Raw genomic sequence first — 22,014 nt, 5'->3', positions numbered from 1 at the left:
CTTGTATATATATTAAGTCTCCCCTAAGTCTTCTCTTTTCTAGAGTAAATAGTCCTAATTTTGATAACCTTTCTGGGTATTGTAGTGAACCAACTCCATTTATCATTTTAGTAGCCCGCCTTTGAACCCTTTTAAGTTCAGTAATGTCTTTCTTGAGCACCGGCGTCCAAAATTGCACACAATACTCCAAGTGTGGTCTGATGAGTGATTTGTACAGAGGGAGAATTTTATATGCAGCTAGCTTCGTTCTGTTCCCATATCTAGGTACCACCCTGTTTTTAAAGCCTGTTATCTCTGCTTCTTTAATGCAGCGGCCAGAGATAAGCAGGGCAAAAGCACCGCGAATGGAAGGCCACTGCCTTGTGATTGCCCCCCAGGCTGAAAAGTGCCAGCCAGCCCCTGTCTCCGAGAATCTGTTTATACCAAGGAAGATGACGGTCACAAGGGGGCATTCTCTGCGTCTGGAGGAGAAAAGGTTTTTCCACCAACATAGAAGAGGATTCTTTACTGTTAGGTCTGTTGAGTTTGCCTTTGGCCAAACGAGCTGTGTCATTATTTTGGCCAAGTTTTATATTGTGTAATTTGTGGACCTTCAATACTCCACTAATCCCTTACATCCAGAGTTGGGGACAGTTGGGGATCATAGGTCTTAAACTAGTATTGTCATTGATCTGAGATGTTCTACTAATTGAATGGATGTGTCCATGGCTGCCAATGGAATATATAACATACAGGGTTATGTGGGAGCCATTCCGCTGTTAAACTGCTGGACATTATCCACATCTCAAACCTCTCTATCTACTCCCACATTTATGAAGAACGTAAATATTTCCCCTCTATTTCTGTCAATCAGCAAAGGACGACAAAGGAGAAATTCTCAAAGCCATGTTGGAATTCTCCACAATGACCTGCGTCCGTTTTGTTCCACGAACCAGAGAAGCCGATTACCTAAATATTATTTCCGATATTGGGTGAGTGTACATGGGAGCCAACTTCTCCAAAATCAACAATCTGACATGGAAACTTGTAGGGTTAAAAACCCAAACTTAATCTTGATACATGAGATTCCATTACGTAATCTCTTTGTTATTTAGTTTCCAGTTTTTGGCTTTTTTCAGTTGTTGGTCAATGTTGGGCCGCTCAGGAGGACCCCAGTATGTTTCCGTGGACAGGGAAGGATGTATGTTACATGGCGTTATACAGCACAAGCTCAATCACGCTATCGGCTTTGAGCACGAGCACAGCAGGAGCGATCGCGATTCCTACGTCAAGATCCTGTGGGACAATATAGTTCCTGGTAAATATAACAGCTGCTCCATTCCACGGCCAATCTCATCATGGCCATCGATGACTTATACGTCAGGCTGTGCATGGTGTCTGACATCCGCAGAGTGCAGGCTGTGGTTCTATAGTATCTTACATTCTGCCAATCCATGTTTCCCTTTCTCTCAGGATATAATGCAAGTTTTCAAAAAAGCAACACCAACAACCTGGGTCTGGAATATGACTACACATCTGTGATGCATTATGGAAAGTAAGTGTCTCTAATGGAATACAACTCCTAAAAGGGCACTCGGATTGTTACTTTTACATATGATTTATCCCCTTTTGTCCTTTTTGCTAAGACCATTTGTAGTATCTGGTCTTATGATCGGGTTTGGCCTCTCCTGCTGAAACAGAGTGTACACACTGGGATAAAGCTTTGGGGGTGTATGTCATCCAATCAGGAACCCCTCAACCTCCCAGGACCAAAGCCATGGGATAAGTAGTTTGAGAACTCGAGGTGGAGAAGAAGTGACCTTGGGTTGGGTTGGGTCGACTTAGTAAGGGCCCCGTCACACATAGCGACTCACCAGCGATCCCGACAACGATATCAACTTGTCAGGATCGCTGGTGAGTCGCTACATGATCGCTGGTGAGCTGTCAAACAGGCAGCTTCACCAGCGATCAGCACCGGCGGCGCCAAGCGTGAGGCGTTTAGTTACCAGCGCGCTGATGCAGGGAACGGGTAACTAAGGTACACATCGGGTTTCTAAGCACCGCCCGGTGCGTGCTGGCCAGCGGGAGACCAGCGATCAAAAAAATGTCCTGGCTATTCCAGGACGATCAGCGATACCGGCAGGGGGGCCGGTCGCTGGTCAGTGTCACACACAGCGATCTCGCTGGTGAGATCGCTGTTGCGTCACAAAACTTGTGACTCAGCAGCGATCTCGCTAGCGCGTTCGCTATGTGTGACGGGGGCTTTAGTGTGGTACTCCTCTTGAGTGATGGCACATTTGCAATCACTTCCACTTTTATTCTTTTAAACTTGCACCCCTGTTCCTGACCACTGCCTAGGACAAGGAATATTTAATTTCCCGGGTGAAGGTGAAGTCCGTATTGCACTATAAAACCTTCACTATCTATTTATTTGCTTCACCGTGTCCACCATGAGGACTTCTTAGGGATGTGGTTTCCTAATAAGCTCCCTGCTAAATAGTACAGTAAAACGTGTGTGGTCATCAGATTTCGCACCCACCTACAACTCCATGACGAGCTCTCCCCAAGATTTGAGGCGGGGACGCTATCATTCCCTGGCCCTCACTGTGTTCTTCTGGTTTGGAGAGGCAGAGAAAGATTTATTGGGGTCTCTTGTGATGTGGGTTGCGATAGACTGCACACTTTTTTGCGTGGCATGTCTCAATTTTTTTTTACCTCGATTGTAAAGCACAATCCTTTGCTCTTAAAGGAAAGGCCTGTGTAGAACTTTTACTCCTTGGTTTTCCTTTATGGATCTCTGATGGGTCACTATTCGTCATGTTGAGTGTTGACACGCAATAGCCGCTGCTGCCTTCAGCCTCGGTGCATTAGATTGTGCAGCAGCCACTGCGTGTGTCTGTATTTTGATTGTGAGCAACTGGGATTTTAAGATAACCCCAAATTTGTAGAAAAATGATTGCACATGATCCGGCAAGCTTTAGCGCCACTTTGCTCCTCCAACGCCGCAGCAGTATATCGGAGAGTGCACAGTTCGGCCTGGTGGTGAGACCATGCCAAAGCCACTGGTCCAAACTGTTGATCTTCAGGAGCACTCACCCCACCTCTCCCACCAAACAAAAAAAAAGATGTAGATGAAACTTTTAGAACAAAATTTTAAAAGCTAAGGCACATTGAGTTTTTTGGGGAGTCTAAGAGTCTCAAAAAATGCTTGAAAAAATGGCTAAAAGACTCTTCTTGCTCATTTCTGTTGCACTCCCACTTTCTGTGTCTTATGGTCAGTCTTTGGAGCATTTTTTTTCCTCTTGATGGGAAAAATTGAAAGTGCACGTAACTTCCTCATGGAATCCACTTTAAACTAGACACCCTATTGAAAAAATGACCAAGTAGGAGATTGACAAGGCTAAGGTTAGGCGGATACATAACTGGCTCACTGATCATATTCAAAGTGTGATAATAAATGGTTGTACATCCGATTGGAAGAGTATTTCAAGTGGGAACCACAAGGCTCTGTCCTGGCCCCAGTATTGTTCAACATTTTTATAAATGATCTACATAAGGGAACCGATGGTAAACTGGTGAAATTTGCAGCTGATGCAAAGCTAGGAGGGATAGCTAACACTAGAGAAGTCAGAGAAAGGATTAAGAAGGATCTAGATAAGCTTGAACAATGGGCAGCGACTAATAGAATGGTATTTAACAGGGAGAAATGTAAAGTACTACATCTGAGCAAGAAAAACGGAAATTAGAGCTGCAGAATGGGAGGGATAGAAATAAGCAACAGCTCGTGTGAAAGACTTGGGTATACTAATAGATCACAGACTGCACATGAGTCAACAGTGTGATGCAGCTGCAAAAAAGGCAAATAGAGGGTGGGCCATGTATATGGATACACCTAAATGAAATGGGAATGGTTGGTGATATCAATTTCCTGTTTGTGGCACATTAGTATATGGGAGGGGGGAAACTTTTCAAGATGGGTGGTGACCATGGTGGCTATTTTGAAGTTGGCCATTTTGGATCCAAGTTTATTTTTTTCAATGGGAAGGCGGTCATGTGACACATCAAACTTATTGAGAATTTCACAAGTAAAACAATGGTTTGCTTGGTTTTACCGTAACTTTATTCTTTCATTAGTTATTTACAAGTTTATGACCACTTATAAAATGTGTTCAAAGTGCTGCCCATTGTGTTGGATTGTCAGTGCAACCTTCTTCTCCCACTCTTGACACAACAAACTGGAGCAAGTGCAGAGAAGAGCGACCGGAATGGTGACCGGTCTGCAAACCCTGTCCTATGAGGAATGGTTGCAGGATTTTGGAATGTTTAGCCTGCAAAAGAGAAGACTGAGAGGAGACTTAATAGCTGTCGACAAATATCTCAAAGGTTGTCACATTGTAGAAGGATCAACTTTATTCTCATTTGCACAAGGAAAGACTAGAAGCAATGGGATGAAACTGAATGGGAGGAGACACAGATTAGATATTAGAAAAAACTTTTTGACAGAGTGATCAATGAGTGGAACAGGCTGCCACGAGAGGTGGTGAGTTCTCCTTCAATGGAAGTCTTCAAACAGAGGCTGGACAGACATCTGTCTGGGATGATTTAGTGACTCGTGCCTGGAGCAGGGGGTTGGACTAGATGGCCCAGGAGGTCCCTTACAACTCTACGATTCTATGATTCTATGATTCAGAAGGCATCAGGAAAAAAAATACTATGCAAAAACACTTCCATACCACTTGAGAAAATGAAAAATTTCTCAAAAAAAAAAGCAAAAAGAACATTTCTGGAAAGTTTTTCCACTAAAAAAACTCATTTTTTGACCACGTCATGTGCACTTTGCCTTGGGCTACGTTCTCATGTCGAGGCTGCACGGAGCTTTGACCATTTTTGTTTTTTTGGTCACGCAGATTTTTCTCTTTAGCAATCATTAAATATGAGACAACAATTAGCAGCAACCAACCGTACAATTCTGTATATCGCCGCAGCTTTACTAGTTGTGCCGCTACAACGTAAGATCCAAGCCTGAAGATATGGGCCGTACACCGCCTCGGTGCAAATCCACGCCACACTCCGATGGGAATATCTGTCCCTGAGCGATATGTGACTTGAATATCAAAGCCGATCTTTGCCAAGAGCGGAATTTTTTTTTTCTTTCTGTCTTTTCTAAATAATGAAAACGGTTTCTCAAAATCTATTAATTTTATTGGCGCTTAGATATTTTTTTTTTAAGTTGGGCTCTGAATTAGCAAATTTGAGATTTCTCTTCCTATACTGTTTTTTTTATTTTTCCTCCTCGCAGATTTGCGTTCGCCATCAATTACTTCAGGCCGACCATTCAGCCAATTCCCACCGCCCAAATCAATATCGGGCAGAGGATAGGACTGAGCAACCTGGACGTGGCAAAAATCAACCGACTGTACAACTGCGGTAAGTGCTCCCGACGCTGCACCCTGAGATATTAGAAAGCAGCCTGGAAATGAACTATGAGGCATGAGGCTAACCTTGCCTCACCGAGAGGCTGGACCATCTGTAACGTGAGGATTGTGGACTCTAACGCAAAATCCGTAACTCACCTACCTACCGCCACCCTGGCTCCACAAACAACGGCTGCATCATCTGTAATATAACAGTGTCAGTCTGCTGCTCGTAAGCCATTGGTATTTTTGTAGTGGTGCCAGCGATAATATTGATGCTAAGCATTTGTACAGTATTGCATGCATACCACATCAGGACACTATTTTTACCGAGATCGGCCCTCCTGATGAGCCCAGATGGGGCGAAACGCGTCGAGGCGCTTCACGTACATGGCAGAAGGCGTTTGACACGATGAGTATCTGCAGCATTGATCACTGAGCGTTTGAATTATGTATTTATTGGCACTGTATCTCTAGTCAGGTGGCATGTTTATTGTCACTATGCATACAAATTTTTTGGCTATTGAGTGATTGATCATTTGTGGAGTTTGCATCTTTGTGCCATTTTGATCTAACCTCATGTAAATGATATTGGATACTTTATATGCTGTGGACTTTATCTGTTGTATCTGTTGTGTCATTGAGATGCCATCACTTTAATGCCAGTACATTAATGTGTTCCTTTGATTTTAATCCTTTTGGGGAATAGGGTCCTCCTTACTATAGTTGATCTCTGTCTAATGATAGGGGCCCCTTTAGCATCGGGGAAGGGATCCCTAGTGGCTGTAGGGTTCATCAGGGTCCATAGGGACAGCCACCGTTGAGCGGGGGCGCCACAACGTTCCCCCTAGGGTGCCAACCTCCGCGGCAAGGAAGGATTGAGCATTAGACGTTAATAGGGACTCCTAGGAAACCCCCATTACATGTTTCTTGTATTTGGGTACTAATTGGACACGTTGTTGTTCTGTTCTGTTCACTTTGTGGTGTGACCTTTGGTCTTTTAATAATAAAGCATCGTTTTTAGGGTTTTTTCATATGATTTTTTGCATGCACCGTCGAGCACCGTTTTCCAAATTTTTTTTAAGAAACAGCGCCACTCCTATGCATAGGCTGTGTCTGGTATTGCAGCTTTGCTTTATTGGAAATAATGAAGATGTGCTGCAATATGACTTATGGCCAGGAGTGGCGCTGTTTCAGTTCTATATTGTAATCTAATATTTTTTTTTCCCTAACTTTAGTGGAGTGTGGAGGAACGTACACGGCGCCCACTGGGAGCCTATTCAGTCCAGGGTACGATCAACACCAAAAGTACCCCCCATTTTGTAACTGCACCTGGACAATCCTGGCCCCGGTCGGCTACAGAGTGAGTACAATCACTTCTACATCTGATAAACTGAGACGTCTCTCGGACACGAGGCTCCAGGGCCTCCGGCCTCGTCCACCTACAGAAGCACACGTGGTGGAGGCCACCTGGTCTACCATTCACTATAGGTGATGTCACAGCTCACTGTTATGATGAGTCACCGAAGGAGGAAAAAACAAAATACCAGCTAAGTCCAGAAAAACCAGAGAGGTTGGCAGCTATCGGATTGCAGACCCCTGAACCTATCCACAACAACTAGCAGTAGCCGTGGGGGGTCCCTACGGTGCCCTAGACCCCTCGATCACAGCCGGAGAACTACATAGCCCAAAGACAGAAAGGGGAAAAACTAAACTGCCCCAGAGCAGACCCCAAAGCAATAGGCAGCCCCCAACATATAATGACGGTGAAGCAAGATGAAAATACTAACACAGATAGAAAGATAGGTTGAGCAAATGATGGGGCCCAAGTTAACTACATAGGACAGGATAGGAAAGCTGCTGTCTGCCATCCGCAAAAACCCTATCAAAATGAGCCAACCGACTGATAGGAAAAACAGGCCCTGAAGTCGCTAGGCTTCAAAAGACTATATCAGCACTCAGGTATATTCTGAAGACAGAGCAAAAGATCAACAGATCAGAGACAAAAATGGAATTCAGCTCACCCCCGGCCGGGGATGGCAGAACTCCCAAAAAACAAGGCAAAACAAAAACAAAACTGAAGAGTACAAAGCAGAGCAGAAAAACTTAGCTTTGAGATGCAGGAATCAGACTGGTCTCCAAGAATCCAGCAGGAAAATCACCAGCCAGGAAGAAGGGCGTCGGCAGCCTTATATCCAGTCCTCAATTCCAGCCACCCAGTCATCATCAAGCTGCCCATGTGTTTGGTAATCAGCCTCACTACCTTCCTTCACCAGAGGAGGGAGTTCATCAGACCTCAATGGTGAAGGGAAAAATGAACTCACAACAGCTCACCTCCTCCCCCTCCTGTACAATGCCTGATAACACCTCTATATACAGTAGATAACACAGGATCCGTTATTCACAATAGGTGATGTCACAGCTCACCTCCTCCTTCTGTACAAGCACTAATAACATCTCTATATACAGCTGATAACACAAGATCCTCCATTCACTATAGGTGATGTCACAGCTCACCTCCTCCTCCTCCTGTACAATGACTGATAGCATTTCTATACACAGTAGATAACACAGGATTCACCATTCACAATAGGTGATGTCACAGCTCACCTCCTCCTCCTCCTGTACAATGATTGATAGCATCTTTATATACAGTAAATAACACAGGATCCACCATTCACAATAGGTGATGTCACAGCTCACCTCCTCCTGTACAATGCCTGATAACACCTCTATATACAGCTGATAACACAGGATCCACCATTCACAATAGGTGATGTCACAGCTCACCTCCTCCCCCTCCTGTACAATGACTGATAACACCTATATACACAGCTGATAACACAGGATCCACCATTCACAATAGGTGATGTCACAGCTCACCTCCTCCCCTCCTGTACAATGACTGATAACACCTCTATATACAGCTGATAACACAGGATCCACCATTCACAATAGGTGATGTCACAGCTCACCTCCTCCCCCTCCTGTACAATGACTGATAACACAGGATCCATCATACACTGTAGGTGATGTCACAGCTCATCAGCTCTCTCTAGTGGTCACTGTGAGAACACAGGATTGTCTCGCTCGATTGATTTGTATCACGCAGAGGTCTGACCACTGTAAACACCTTGTCAGATATGATTCAGTTGCTGACTTGTTATGTTGCAGGTGCAGCTGACTTTCTCTACCTTCAGTTTGGAGGCCAGCGCCTCGTGCATCTACGATTCCCTGCAGATCAGAGATGGGATGTTTTCCTCTTCACCGCTCATGGGTGATGTCCACTGTGGCTCTGCCTCCATCCATCCGGTGACTTCCACCGGGAATGGCCTGCTCCTGCACTTACTAAGCGACGCCGAAGTGGAGAGCACCAGATTCCTGGCGGAATACTCTTTGTGTAAGATGTGAATAAGCACAGACATGGAGCAAAACTTCGGGGCCCCGATATCAATGGGTACCAGGGGCCACCGACCTTGTGCCGTGTGTAGATCTACTGGTGTCTTCTCAGACAGAGCAGCTTCTCGGCTGAGCCGAGTCGTCAGAGCAGCTTCATATGCAGCAAACGACGAATTGTCCGTTCTTCCAAAAGTTTTTCTATCAGTTCCGAACAGTTTAAAGATTTTAAACAGCCCATGCGATTCTACAGTTCAAAATAGCCGAGCCTTTCACCATCTGTCTTTGGAAAGTTGCCCCCATTTTTTTGATTTGTATATTTGGTTTTGGTGACAACCTTGGGGGAGTAACGATCGCAGTCGCAGAGGGTGCAACCATGACCAGGCCCGTGTGGTAGGGGGGGCCCGCAGACACCAATTTCACCTGGATAACAATTTCATCCTCGGATGCACATTCAGGTTAAATGTATTTCAACACAGAGACACACGAGCTCCCTGCGTTGCAATACACGCCACCAGCCAATCGGGGGACAGCACCTGATGCCGCCATACCAGAGACACACAATGCATGGCAGTGCCAGCACCCAAAACATGGAGGATATTATACCAGAATGGGGACATTATACCAGAATGGGGGACATTATACCAGGATGGAGGAGATTATACCAGAATGGGGGACATTATACCAGAATGGGGACATTATACCTGAATGGGGGACATTATACCAGGATGGGGGGGCATTATACCAGCAATGGGGGTCATTATACCAGGATGGGGGTCATTATACCAGAATGGGGGACACTATACCAGAATGGGGGACATTATACCAGAATGGGGACATTATACCAGGATGGAGGACATTATACCAGAATGGGGGACATTATACCAGAATGGGGACATTATACCTGAATGGGGGACATTATACCAGGATGGGGGGGCATTATACCAGCAATGGGGGTCATTATACCAGGATGGGGGTCATTATACCAGAATGGTGGACATTATACCAGAATGGGGACATTATACCATAATGGGAGACATTATACCAGGATGGAGGATATTATACCAGAAAGGGGACATTATACCAGGATGGAGGACATTATACTAGAATGGAGGACAATATACCAGAATAGAGGACATTATACCAGGATGGGGGATATTATACCAGAATGGGGGACATTATACCAGAAAGGAGACATTACACCAGAATGGGGGACATTATACCAGGATGGGGGACATTATACCAGAATGGGGACATTATACCAGGATGGAGGACATTATATCATAATGGGGACATTATACCAGAAAGGAGACATTATACCAGAATGGGGACAATATACCAGGAATGGGGGACATTATACCAGAAAGGGGGACAATGAAGCAGAATGGGGACATTATACCAAGATGGAGGACATTGTACCAGAATTTGGGACACTATACCCGAATGGGGACATTAAACCAGGAAAGGGAACATTATACCAGGAAGGGGCCCTGGCAGGAGGAAACTGTTATAGCATGGGGTCCAGGATGGGAGACATTATTACAAGAAGGGGTCAGGTTGGGGAACATTATTCCATGAGGGGCGAGCACATATGTCTTTATAGGATCTAAAATGCTCCAAGGGCCCATAGAGTTGACCAACATGCAGGTGGAGACTCAGGTCCAAATTTTGCATCTGGGCCCATTGGAGTTTAGCTGCGCCAATGGATGGATTGATGGAAGGCTGGATAGTGCAGATGAATTAGATAAAGTCTATATTCACCATTTCACCCCTCTTCTACCAGGACAATTCGTCCAATTTATTATGAAGATATATCAACACAGAAATAAAACTAAAGGCTAGCGGGCAAAAATAATAATTGTCCCCATTCTCTGCAGTGCTGCATACACTGATGTGACCTGCGCACACCTGTGGGATGTTCTCAGGCCACGTGCACCATGTCCATCCACTTAGCCCAATTTGCGCCATTTTCACCGTGCAGTAAATGGAGGTCCCCTACCTCGTCCTAATCGTTATTTTATTTCTTTCTCCTTTTTTTTCTGTTTCAGTTCAAGCTAAGTCCGCGAACGAAGATGAAAACTTCAGAGAAATTCATTGACATCATCCTCATCATTCACTTATTGTTTTATTTACAGGGACAGTGTTCCACATTGTGAGCGCTGTGTTCTATAACATGTGATTATAAATATTATATAAATATTGATAGTCTGGGAACCAAATCTTTAGATACACGCCGATCGACAGCGCCACCTGCTGGACGCGCTCATGGAGGCGCAATGTGGATGTTCTCACCTAGATGCACCTCACAGTAATGAGCAGGACCAACTCACATGTCCATAACATAATGCATCAGTATTTCTGAGCCCAAATCCAGAAATAAGAAAGAACTAGAATCACAGAAGAACCTTATATTCATCTTTGACTTTGCTCTGTTTTTTTCTGCAGTAAATAGGATTCTTAATAAAGACGATTTTTTTCTCGCTCCTTTGTTATGCTAATTTTACTTGGGTTTTTTCTCTTTTTTTGTTTTATTTATTTATTTTTGCACAGTTGAAGGCTAAAGTGTGAAATTTGTAAGATTTCTTTGAACGATCATGCGGCGTAAAAGATACAAAAAAAAGTGTGAGCGAGCAATAAAACAAATGTAATAATAATCTTTATTTAGCGCTAACATATTCCACAGCGCTGTCCCCATCGGGGCTCACAATCTAAATTCCCTATCAGTATGTCTTTGGAATGTGGGAGGAAACCAGAGGAAACCCACGCAAACACGGGGAGAACATACAAACTCCTTGCAGATGTTGTCCTTGGTGGGATTCGAACCCAGGACTCCAGCGCTGCAAGGCTGCAGCGCTAACCACTGAGCCACCGTGCTGCCCATAATGTAGATGATGAATCGGGACTAAGGTTTGTAGAGATAACAGTCTGAGAGTGTAAATAAGAATGTTTCCATTCATTGTCAGCAAGCAGAAGTTCTGAAAATGGTGGGAACCGAAACACAAAGAGATAGATAGATAGATAGATAGATAGATAGATAGATAGATAGATAGATAGATAGATAGATAGATAGAGGAAAATAAGTATTAATACTCTGATGATTTTGCAACTTTTCCCACCTACACAGAATGGAGAGGTCTGTGATTTTTATCGTAGGTACACTTCACCTGTGAGAGACAGAATTTTAAAACAACTCCAGAAAATTCCCCTGTATGATTTTTACATTAATAATTTGCAATTTATTGTATGAAAAAAGTATTTGATACAATAGAAAAACAGAACTTAATATTTGGTACAGAAACCTTAGTTTGCAATTTCAGAGGTCAGACGTTTCCTGCAGTTCTTCACCAAGTTTGCGCACACTGCAGCAGGGATATTGGCCCCCTCCCCCCCATATAGATCTTCCTCAGATCTTTCTGGTTTCATTCAGGCTGTCTGTTTCTGCTCGCTTTAAAGATTTTCTATTGGGTTCAGATCTGGAGACTGGCTAGGCCACTCCAGGAACTTGCAATGCTTCTTATGGAGCCACTCCTTAGTTGCCCTGGCTGTGTGTTTCGGGTCATTGTTATGTTAGAAGACCCAGCCACGCAGTCACGACACATCTTCAATGCTCTTAATGAGGGAAGGAGGTTGTTGGTCAAGATCTCATGATACATGACCCAGCCATCCTCCCTTCAATATGGTGCAAGTCATCTTGTCCCTTTTGCAGAAAACACACCCAGAGTATGATGTTCCCCCACCATGCTTCACGGTTGGGATGGTGTTCTTTGGGTTGTACTCACCTTTATTCTGCCTCGAAACATGGCAAAGTTCTAATTCGGGCTAATCTGACCACATGACCTTCTCCCATGCCTCCTCTGGATCTACCAGATGGTCAATGGTAAAATTCAAACAAGCCTGGACATGTGCTGGTGTGAGCAGGGGGACCTTGTGTGTCCTGTAGGATTTTAATCCATGACGGTGTAGTGTGTTACTAACGGTAATGTTTGAGACTGTGGTCCCAGATGTCTTCACATCATTGACCAGGTCCTCCCATGTAGTTCTGGGCTGATTCCTGACCTTTCTCAGAATCATCCTTTCCCCAAAAGGTAAGATCTTACATGATGCCTGAGGAAGATTGACAGTCATCTCGTGTTTCTTCCATTTTCGAATAATTGAGCCAACAGTTGTTGCTTTCTCACCAAGCTGCTTGCCTATTGTCCTGTAGCACATCCCAGCCTTGTGTAGCTCTAAAATTTTGGCCCTGCTGTCCTTAGCCAGCTGTTTGGTCTTGGCCATGGTGCAGCGGTTGGAGTGTGATTGAGTGTGTGGACAGGTGTCTTTTATACAGGCAATGAAATCAAACAGGTGCAAATAATACAGGTAATGAGTGCAGAATAGAAGGCTTCTTACAGAAAAACTAACAGGTCTGTACGAGCCAGAATTCTTGCTGTTTGGTTGGTGATCACATACTTCATGCAATAAAATGCAAATTCATTATGTAAAAAACAAAAATCATACAATGTGATTTTCAATTTTTATTTTTAGATTCTGCCTCTCACAGGTGAAGTGTACCTTCAATAAAAATTACAGATCTTTCCTTTCTTTGTAGGTGGCAAAACATGCAAAATCGGCAGTGTATCAAATATCTATTTTCCCCTCTGTAGATAGATAGAAAGATAGATAGATAATGTTGATGATTGTGGCTTACAGCCAATAAAAACCCAAATGTCATTATCTCAGTAAATTAGAATAATTAACAATAAACCCCTGTAAAGGCTCCTAACCATTTATAAAGGTCTCTTAGTCTGTTTCAGTAGCTCCACAATCATGGGGAAGACTGCTGACCTGACAGATGTCCAGATGGCAGTCACTGACACACTCCACAAGGAGGGGAAGCCACAAAAGGTCATTGCTAAAGAAGCCGGCTGTTCACAGAGTGCTGTATCCAAGCATATTAATGGAAAGTGGAGTGGAAGGAAAAGGCGTGGTAGAAAAAGGTGCACAAGCAACCGGGATAACCGCAGCCTGGAAAGGATTGTTAAGAAAAGGCCATTCAAAGACTTGGGGGAGATTCACAAGGAGTGGACTGCTGCTGGAGTCATTGCTACTAGAGCCACCACACACGGATGTGTCCTGGACATGGGCTACAAGTGTCACATTCCTTGTGTCAGCCACTCATGACCAACAGACAACGCCAGAAGCGTCTTACCTGGGCCAAGGAGAAAAAGAACCGGACTGTTGTCAGCGGTCCAAGGTGTTGTTTTCAGATGAAAGTTTTGCATTTTATTTGGAAATCGCGGTCCCGGAGTCTGGAGGAAGAGTGGAGAGGCCACAATCCAAGCTGCTGGAGGTCTAGTGTGAAGTCTCCACACTCAGTGATGGTTTGGGGAGCCATGTCCTCTGCTAGTGTAGGTCCACTGTGTTTTATCAAGACCAAAGTCAGTGCAGCCATCTACCAGGAAATATTAGCGCGCTTCATGTTTCCCTCTGCCGACAAGCTTTTTGGAGATGGATATTTCATTCTCCAGCAGGACTTGGCCCCTGTCCACACTGCCAAAAGTACCAACACCTAGTGTAAAAACAACAGTATCACTGTGCTTGATTGGCAGCAAACTCGCCTGACCTTAACCCTATAGAGAATCTATGGGGTATTGTCCAGAGGAAGATGAGAGACACCAGACCCCACAATGCAGACGAGACGAAGGCTGCTATCAAAGCAACCTGGGCTTCCATAACCCCTCAGCAGTGCCACAGGCTGATCGCCTCCATGCCACGCCGCACTGATGTAGTAATTGATCCATATGGAGCCCTGACCAAGTATTGACGGCATTTACTGAGTGATCATACATTTCAGTAGGCCAACATTTCAGATTTTACAATCATTTTTCAATCTGGTGTTATAAGGTATTCTAATTTACTGAGATAATGACTTTGGGTTTTCATTGGCTGTAAGCCATAATCATCAACATCAACAGAAAGAAACACGTGGAATAAATCACTCTGTGTGTAATGACTCTATAGAATAGAGGAGAGTCACTTTTTGTATTGAAGAACTGAAATAAATTCACTTTTTGATGATATAATAATTTTGTGAGAAGCCCCTTTATGTACACATCTGCATACATAGAAAATCTTGTATTGCTCTACATTGTATGCTGCCTGTAAGATTACACTGACCTGATGAATGTTCTTAGTGCTGGACATTAGATCTTGCATCGATATGTTTTATTTTTAGGGATAATAATGTAAATGTAATTTCAAAATTAAACCACAAGGTGGCGGTGTTCTACTAGGACAAGGAATGGAATATGAACACAGTATATGTAGTATATATACTCTTTTTCGAACAAAAAGAGTGCTGTGTTCATTTTTGATACTCCGTTCAGGATCGGTCTATGCCTGGAAGGTCCGGCTCCCATTTTTCATACACTGCGTGCTAGTGCTGTTTTTCAATTTTTCTTTTATATGTTTATATAGTTGAATATAATTCTATGATATATTAATTTTTATTACAGATTAATAGATAGTAATTAATAATAATAGATGATGAATAACACATATATGTGAGTAATAAAATTATTAATTATTATTATTATTACAGTATATGATAGATAATAGACAGACATACGGTATATATGTACTTGGGTGTGGGTAGGTGTATATTCATATATTATAATATTCTTCTTTATATTATTATTATTATTATTATTATTATTATAACAGATTAACCCTTTTTGAGCTCCCGCAGATATTCTGTGATTAGCGTGGTCTTTGTGCCCCACCGATCGGCACATAATAGTACTTTGTGGAGCTGGTGGCCGTGTTTTCCCTTCCCGGCGGACGTCGTGAGCCCTCGGGCAGATCAGGGAGCGCAGGATTGCATGTGACGTACAGGAGGCGAGACCTCCCTCTTCCCTGGAGAGCCCCTCATCTCCGCTCATTGAGAGAAGCCAGCGCTGATCACACAATCCTCGGCACTTCAGGAACTAGGAAGCCATCTGCCGACACCGAGAACTGTGCCATGGAGTGACTGTGCCGCCCTGACCGTCGCTGCGCCAGGCCCCTAAGTACCCTCGTGATGTTGGCCCCTGCAGTAGCCATGGGGGCCACTCTGGGCACTGCCGTGGGCTTCTTTGCTTTGTGCGGACTGATATGTTTGTGCAAATATTTGCATAAAAAGAAGCCGCCCGACAGCGGGGAGGGCACACCTGTGACCATGGCCAGCGTGCTGCAACCTGGGCAAGTGGTAAGTGGCCGGGGCTACCTGCGGGACATTATGGGCTCATGTATCAATCGTGACGTGTGACTGAGACATTTCTTGTGATGGGGGCAGGAGGGGGCGCTGTAAACTGGTGCAGGGGTCCCCACATACAGTAATGGCACCTCACTGATATAGCAGTTTACACAAGGGGCGGCGAGTTTTACGATTATCTTTAGCTCCGGCAGCGATTATTTCACATGAGAAGTAACATAAATCCTGACACGTTAGTATAACGTCGCCCCTGACATTAATGATCTGCACTCGTTACGGTAATTAATAATCCAGTGCACACCTGGGAACCTCGTCCTCTAGTCAGATCCTCGCAGAGCTGTGACACTGCAGGGGTTAATCAGCATGTCCTGGCCTCACTGCCATCCTATAATGATCTGTAGATAGGACGGTGCCAGCTGCTTTAGAACATCTTGAATCGCACTACTCAATAATTAGATTGTGAAGCAACTGTTGGAAATCATCAGTCCTGGACATCCTTAAAAGATAGATAATAGATAGATAGATAGATAGATAGATATAGATATAGATAGATACTTTGATAGTTACGTATAAAAAAGGCGCAGCAGCACCCTGTGAATGCCAAGACATATAATGTCAATGGAAAAATAACAACTTCCAAACAATTTGTCCCTCAGCGAGATGTGCTTACAAAAAACTCGTGTGCCCATCAACCACGGCAAGGTGACACTTCTCTGACGGGTCCGGTCTTAACCCTTCCATATCCTACTGTACATGCCACTATCGGGTTAAAAACCTACAATATTGGACAAACGTCTCTTCTGGGCTGCAAGCCGACATGTGAATGGGCAAGAAGAACTGGATGAGAACACCAGCAGGTTAATGGGAGGAGTGCAGGGTCAGAGCAGAGGGAGTCACGCCATCCAGATTAGTTTTTTTGGATAGATAATAGATAGAGAACTAATAAATAGATAATAGATAGACATATAGATAGATCATAGATGATATATAGATAATATATATAGATAGTTTATAGATAGATAGATAGTAGATAGATCGATAATAGATACAGTTGTGACACCCCTGCAATTCTGTCAGATAATACTCAGTTTCTTCCTGAAAATGATTGCAAACACAAATTCTTTGTTATTATTATCTTCATTTAATTTGGCTTAAATGAAAAAAAACACAAAAATAATTGTCCTAAAGCCAAATTAGATATAATTCCACACCAAACATAACAAAGAGGGTGGACAAAAGTATTGGCACTGTTCAAAAAATCATGTGATGCTTCTCTAATTTGTGTAATTAACAGCACCTGTAACTTACCTGTGGCACCTAACAGGTGTTGGCAATAACTAAATCACACTTGCAGCCAGGTGACATGGATTAAAGTTGACTCAACCTCTGTCCTGTGTCCTTGTGTGTACCACATTGAGCATGGAGAAAAGAAAGAAGACCAAAGAACTGTCTGAGGACTTGAGAAACCAAATTGTGAGGAAGCATGAGCAATCTCAAGGCTACAAGTCCATCTCCAAAGACCTGAATGTTCCTGTGTCTACCGTGCGCAGTGTCATCAAGAAGTTTAAAGCCCATGGCACTGTGGCTAACCTCCCTAGATGTGGCCGGAAAAGAAAAATTGACAAGAGATTTCAACGCAAGATTGTGCGGATGTTGGATAAAGAACCTCCACTAACATCCAAACAAGTTCAAGCTGCCCTGCAGTCCGAGGGTACAACAGTGTCAACCTGTACTATCCGTCGGCGTCTGAATGAAAAGGGACTGTATGGTAGGAGACCCAGGAAGACCCCACTTCTTACCCCGAGACATAAAAAAGCCAGGTTGGAGTTTGCCAAAACTTACCTGAAAAAGCCTAAAACGTTTAGGAAGAATGTTCTCTGGTCAGATGAGACAAAAGTAGAGCTTTTTTGGGCAAAGGCATCAACATAGAGTTCACAGGAGAAAAAAAGAGGCATTGAAAGAAAAGTACACGGTCCCTACAGTCAAACATGGTGGAGGTTCCCTGATGTTTTGGGGTTGCTTTGCTGCCTCTGGCACTGGACTGCTTGACCGTGTGCATGGCATTATGAAGTCTGAAGACTACCAACAAATTTTGCAGCATAATGTAGGGCCCAGTGTGAGAAAGCTGGGTCTCCCTCAGAGGTCATGGGTCTTCCAGCAGGACAAAGACCCAAAACACACTTCAAAAGGCACTAGAAAATGGTTTGAGAGAAAGCACTGGAGACTTCTAAGGTGGCCAGCAATGAGTCCAGACCTGAATCCCATAGAACACCTGTGGAGAGATCTAAAAATGGCAGTTTGGAGAAGGCACCCTTCAAATATCAGGGACCTGGAGCAGTTTGCCAAAGAAGAATGGTCTAAAATTCCAGCAGAGCATTGTAAGAAACTCCTTGATGGTTACCGGAAGCGGTTGGTCGCAGTTATTTTGGCTAAAGGTTGTGCAACCAAGTATTAGGCTGAGGGTGCCAATACTTTTGTCTGGCCCATTTTTGGAGTTTTGTGTGAAATGATCAATGTTTTGGTTTTTGCTTCATTCTCTTTTGTGTTTTTTCATTTAAGACAAATTAAATGAAGATAATAATACCAAAGAATTTGTGTTTGCAATCTTTTTCAGGAAGAAACTGAGTATTATCTGACAGAATTGCAGGGGTGTCAATACTTTTGGCCACAAGTGTAGATAATAGACAGATAATAGATAGATATATAATAGATGGATAGATAGTGTAGATATCTGGGAGCAGTAATTCCAGGTATTTGTTCTATTACTGAGTATTTCCGAGTCTCTGGTCCTGGCCGCAGCCACAGACCCGGAGATATAAACCTTCGGCTTCTCCCGGTATGAACCATTATAAATTATACATTGTGCATCACACGCCTGAGAAATCTCACATTGCATTAAGGTCTACAGGCAGCGTTTTCCTGTGACCCCGGAGGACGCGTCACGTTCCTGTAAAACTCTGCACATACTGTACATAAGAAGAAATTATTTCGAGGTCATAAAGTAACCAAGCAACATGGCGCAGAGGATTGGGAGAGGAGCAGTGCGTGCAGGGTCTCCCCGGGTCATGGGAGCCATGGTACTTCTCCTTCTGCCTGATATCTTCAGGCCTGAGAAATGAAATATCGCTTTCAGATCTTGCAGAATCATACAAGGAGGTTAAGAGAAAAAAGAACTTGATTTATTTCTAAAAACAGCGCCCCTCTTGGCATGAGGCCGTGTCTGGTATTGCAGTTCAAAGTTTTTGAAATTAACACAAAACCAATGTGCAAAGAAGGCAGTGAGATGAATTCAGTGCTAGAGTCATAATAAATCATGATAGTGATGGCAGACAATACTTGCAGTGGTTGCACTCTTGCCCATATACCAACGAGATACTCTGGTCAATTCTCTACAGGAATGTAATCTATCAATTCAATGTGGTGTCCATTGTCAATCAAAGTATCTGTAAGTATCTAGCAGTCTATACATAGTGGGGTGTCACATTTTGGTATATTCAGATCATGAAGAGACTCTTCTTGTATCTTATATGACATTTTCCTTATTGTGACGTCAATAGCCCACCACTAGGGGGAGCTCACTAGATAACGGAGTATACAGATCACATTAAAGATAGAGTGGTGCCATCCTTTCTAGTAACTTTTCAGAATAAATTGTCCTGTGTACATAAGGAAAAACACTACGTCTAGCCATTATGTGACTTGTATTCTGCATGTTTTTATTAGTTTTCCCCTTTGCAGCTCCATTCTCTTTTAATTTTCAATTGACTTTCAGCTGGAGGTAGCAGACTAGCTCCTATGAGGTCTCCATTACACTGCATCATGCACAGAGTTGGATCCCTGCTCTTTATGCCCTAGTTAGCACACAGAAACAGCATGGAGGTAATTATACAGCAGTACTGAGCAATGTAGATGGGAATCCAACTATTGAGTGAGGTAAAAGACTTGTTAGAAAGCTCAGCACAATCTTCATGAGTCTCCACCTGCTTGTTTTCTCACTTTGTTATTTGCTGCTCCTATCCCCTCCCTTTCCATTGAGCAGATGTGACCAGACACCGGAGAGTGTAGGCCGGCCATCTTGTGAGAGTTGAGCAGCTTTTTGAGAATGAATGATGAGTTCAGGAGGCAGGAGAAAGTGGAAGAAGTGACTCATAAGTGGAGACGGAAGGAGAATTCTCTTATATGATATATTACAAGATTACTTTGATTCGCCTGTACTACTGGTGAATGCAGCGTTTGTTGAAAGCACAGTTCTAATTTAACAATATAGAGACTGTAACCTTATCTCCTTACCCGAGCACAAGGACCTTCTCATTTTAGGATCTGTGGGTCCCAGCGGGCAGACTCCCGACCCCCACAATCCAGGTGAAAAGCCATTAGCCCTGTTCCTGTGTCCATTTATGTTTTCTGTTTCTCTGCTCCACTTAGAACAGGAAAATAAACGGCTACACGGAAAAAGCATCCTGTGCATTCCTAATTCAGACGGAAGCAGAGGGTCCCCATTGATTTATAAGGGGTCCATCAGAAGAAAAGTTCTGCATGCATGTCCTAAATGGAAGAGATGGACGGAAAGCAACAATACTGTGTCCTCCTCCTCCTGGCCCTGTCCTCTGCCTTCTACACTACTCAGTCCTCCTCTTCCTGGACATGTCCTCTGCCTTCTACACTACTCTGTCTCCTCCTCCTCCTGGACGTGTCATCTGCCTTCTACACTACTCAGTCCTCCTCCTCCTGGACCTGTCATCTGCCTTCTACACTACTCTGTCCTCCTCCTCCTGGACATGTCCTCTGCCTTCTACACTACTCTGTCTCCTCCTCCTCCTGGACCTGTCATCTGCCTTCTACACTACTCATTCCTCCTCCTCCTGGACCTGTCATCTGCCTTCTACACTACTCTGTCCTCCTCCTCCTGGACCTGTCATCTGCCTTCTACACTACTCTGTCCTCCTCCTCCTGGACCTGTCATCTGCCTTCTACACTACTCTGTCCTCCTCCTCCTGGACCTGTCATCTGCCTTCTACACTACTCTGTCCTCCTCCTCCTGGACATGTCCTCTGCCTTCTACACTACTCTGTCCTCCTCCTCCTGGACATGTCCTCTGCCTTCTACACTACTCTGTCCTCCTCCTCCTGGACCTGTCCTCTGCCTTCTACACTACTCTGTCCTCCTCCTCCTGGACCTGTCCTCTGCCTTCTACACTACTCTGTCCTCCTCCTCCTGGACCTGTCCTCTGCCTTCTACACTACTCTGACCTCCTCCTTGGCCTGTCCTCTGCCTGATACACTACTCTGTCCTCCTCCTCCTGGACCTGTCCTCTACCTTCTACACTACTCTGTCCTCCTCCTCCTGACCTTGTCCTCCACCTTCTGTATTTCTCTGTCCTCCTCCTCCTGGACCTTTCCTCTGCCTTTGACACAGTGGACCATTCCCTATTACTACAGACCCTTTCATCTCTTGGAAGAGGTGAACGGAAAGCAACAATACTGTGTCCTCCTCCTCCTGGACCTGTCCTCTGCCTTCTACACTACTCTGTCCTCTGTCTTCTACACTACTCTGTCCTCCCCCTCCTTGGCCTGTCCTCTGCCTGCTACACTACTCTGTCCCCTGTCCTCCTCCTCCTGAACCTGTCCTCTGCCTTCTATACTACTCTGTCCTCCTCCTACTGGACCTGTCCTCTGCCTTCTATACTACTCTGTCCTCCTCCTGACCTTGTCCTCCACCTTCTGTATTTCTCTGTCCTCCTCCTCCTGGACATGTCCTCTGCCTTCTATACTACTCTGTCCCACTCCTCCTGGACCTGTCCTCTGCCTTCTACACTACTCTGTCCTCCTCCTCCTGACCTTGTCCTCCACCTTCTGTAGTTATCTGTCCTCCTCCTCCTGGACCTGTCCTCTGCCTTCTATACTACTCTGTCCTCCTCCTCCATGGCCTGTCCTCTGCCTGCTACACTACTCTGTCCTCCTCCTCCATGGCCTGTCCTCTGCCATCTACACTACT

At 44.3% G+C, this 22,014-nt stretch overlaps 2 protein-coding genes across 2 annotated transcripts in view; both read left to right on the top strand.

Moving 5' to 3' along the window:
• The window catches only part of LOC141092259 (hatching enzyme 1.2-like), a 61,863-nt gene extending 55,492 nt beyond the window's left edge, over positions 1-6,371 (top strand). Inside the window, exons 5-8 of the mRNA XM_073578253.1 lie at positions 854-971; positions 1,119-1,297; positions 1,453-1,534; positions 5,279-6,371. Coding sequence (XP_073434354.1) covers positions 854-971; positions 1,119-1,297; positions 1,453-1,534; positions 5,279-5,441 — 542 coding nt within the window. The 3' untranslated portion in view covers positions 5,442-6,371. The remainder of the gene's footprint in view (positions 1-853; positions 972-1,118; positions 1,298-1,452; positions 1,535-5,278) is intronic.
• A 9,266-nt stretch (positions 6,372-15,637) lies between these two features.
• The window catches only part of SYT13 (synaptotagmin 13), a 38,925-nt gene continuing 32,548 nt past the window's right edge, over positions 15,638-22,014 (top strand). Inside the window, exon 1 of the mRNA XM_073578588.1 lies at positions 15,638-16,014. Coding sequence (XP_073434689.1) covers positions 15,847-16,014 — 168 coding nt within the window. The 5' untranslated portion in view covers positions 15,638-15,846. The remainder of the gene's footprint in view (positions 16,015-22,014) is intronic.

The sequence above is a fragment of the Dendrobates tinctorius genome, unplaced genomic scaffold (genome assembly GCF_039654945.1).
Source record: "Dendrobates tinctorius isolate UK_male_01 unplaced genomic scaffold, ASM3965494v1 ptg000059l, whole genome shotgun sequence".
In the NCBI taxonomy this organism is placed as follows: domain Eukaryota; kingdom Metazoa; phylum Chordata; class Amphibia; order Anura; family Dendrobatidae; genus Dendrobates; species Dendrobates tinctorius.
This window is presented reverse-complemented; position numbering and strand designations above follow the sequence as displayed.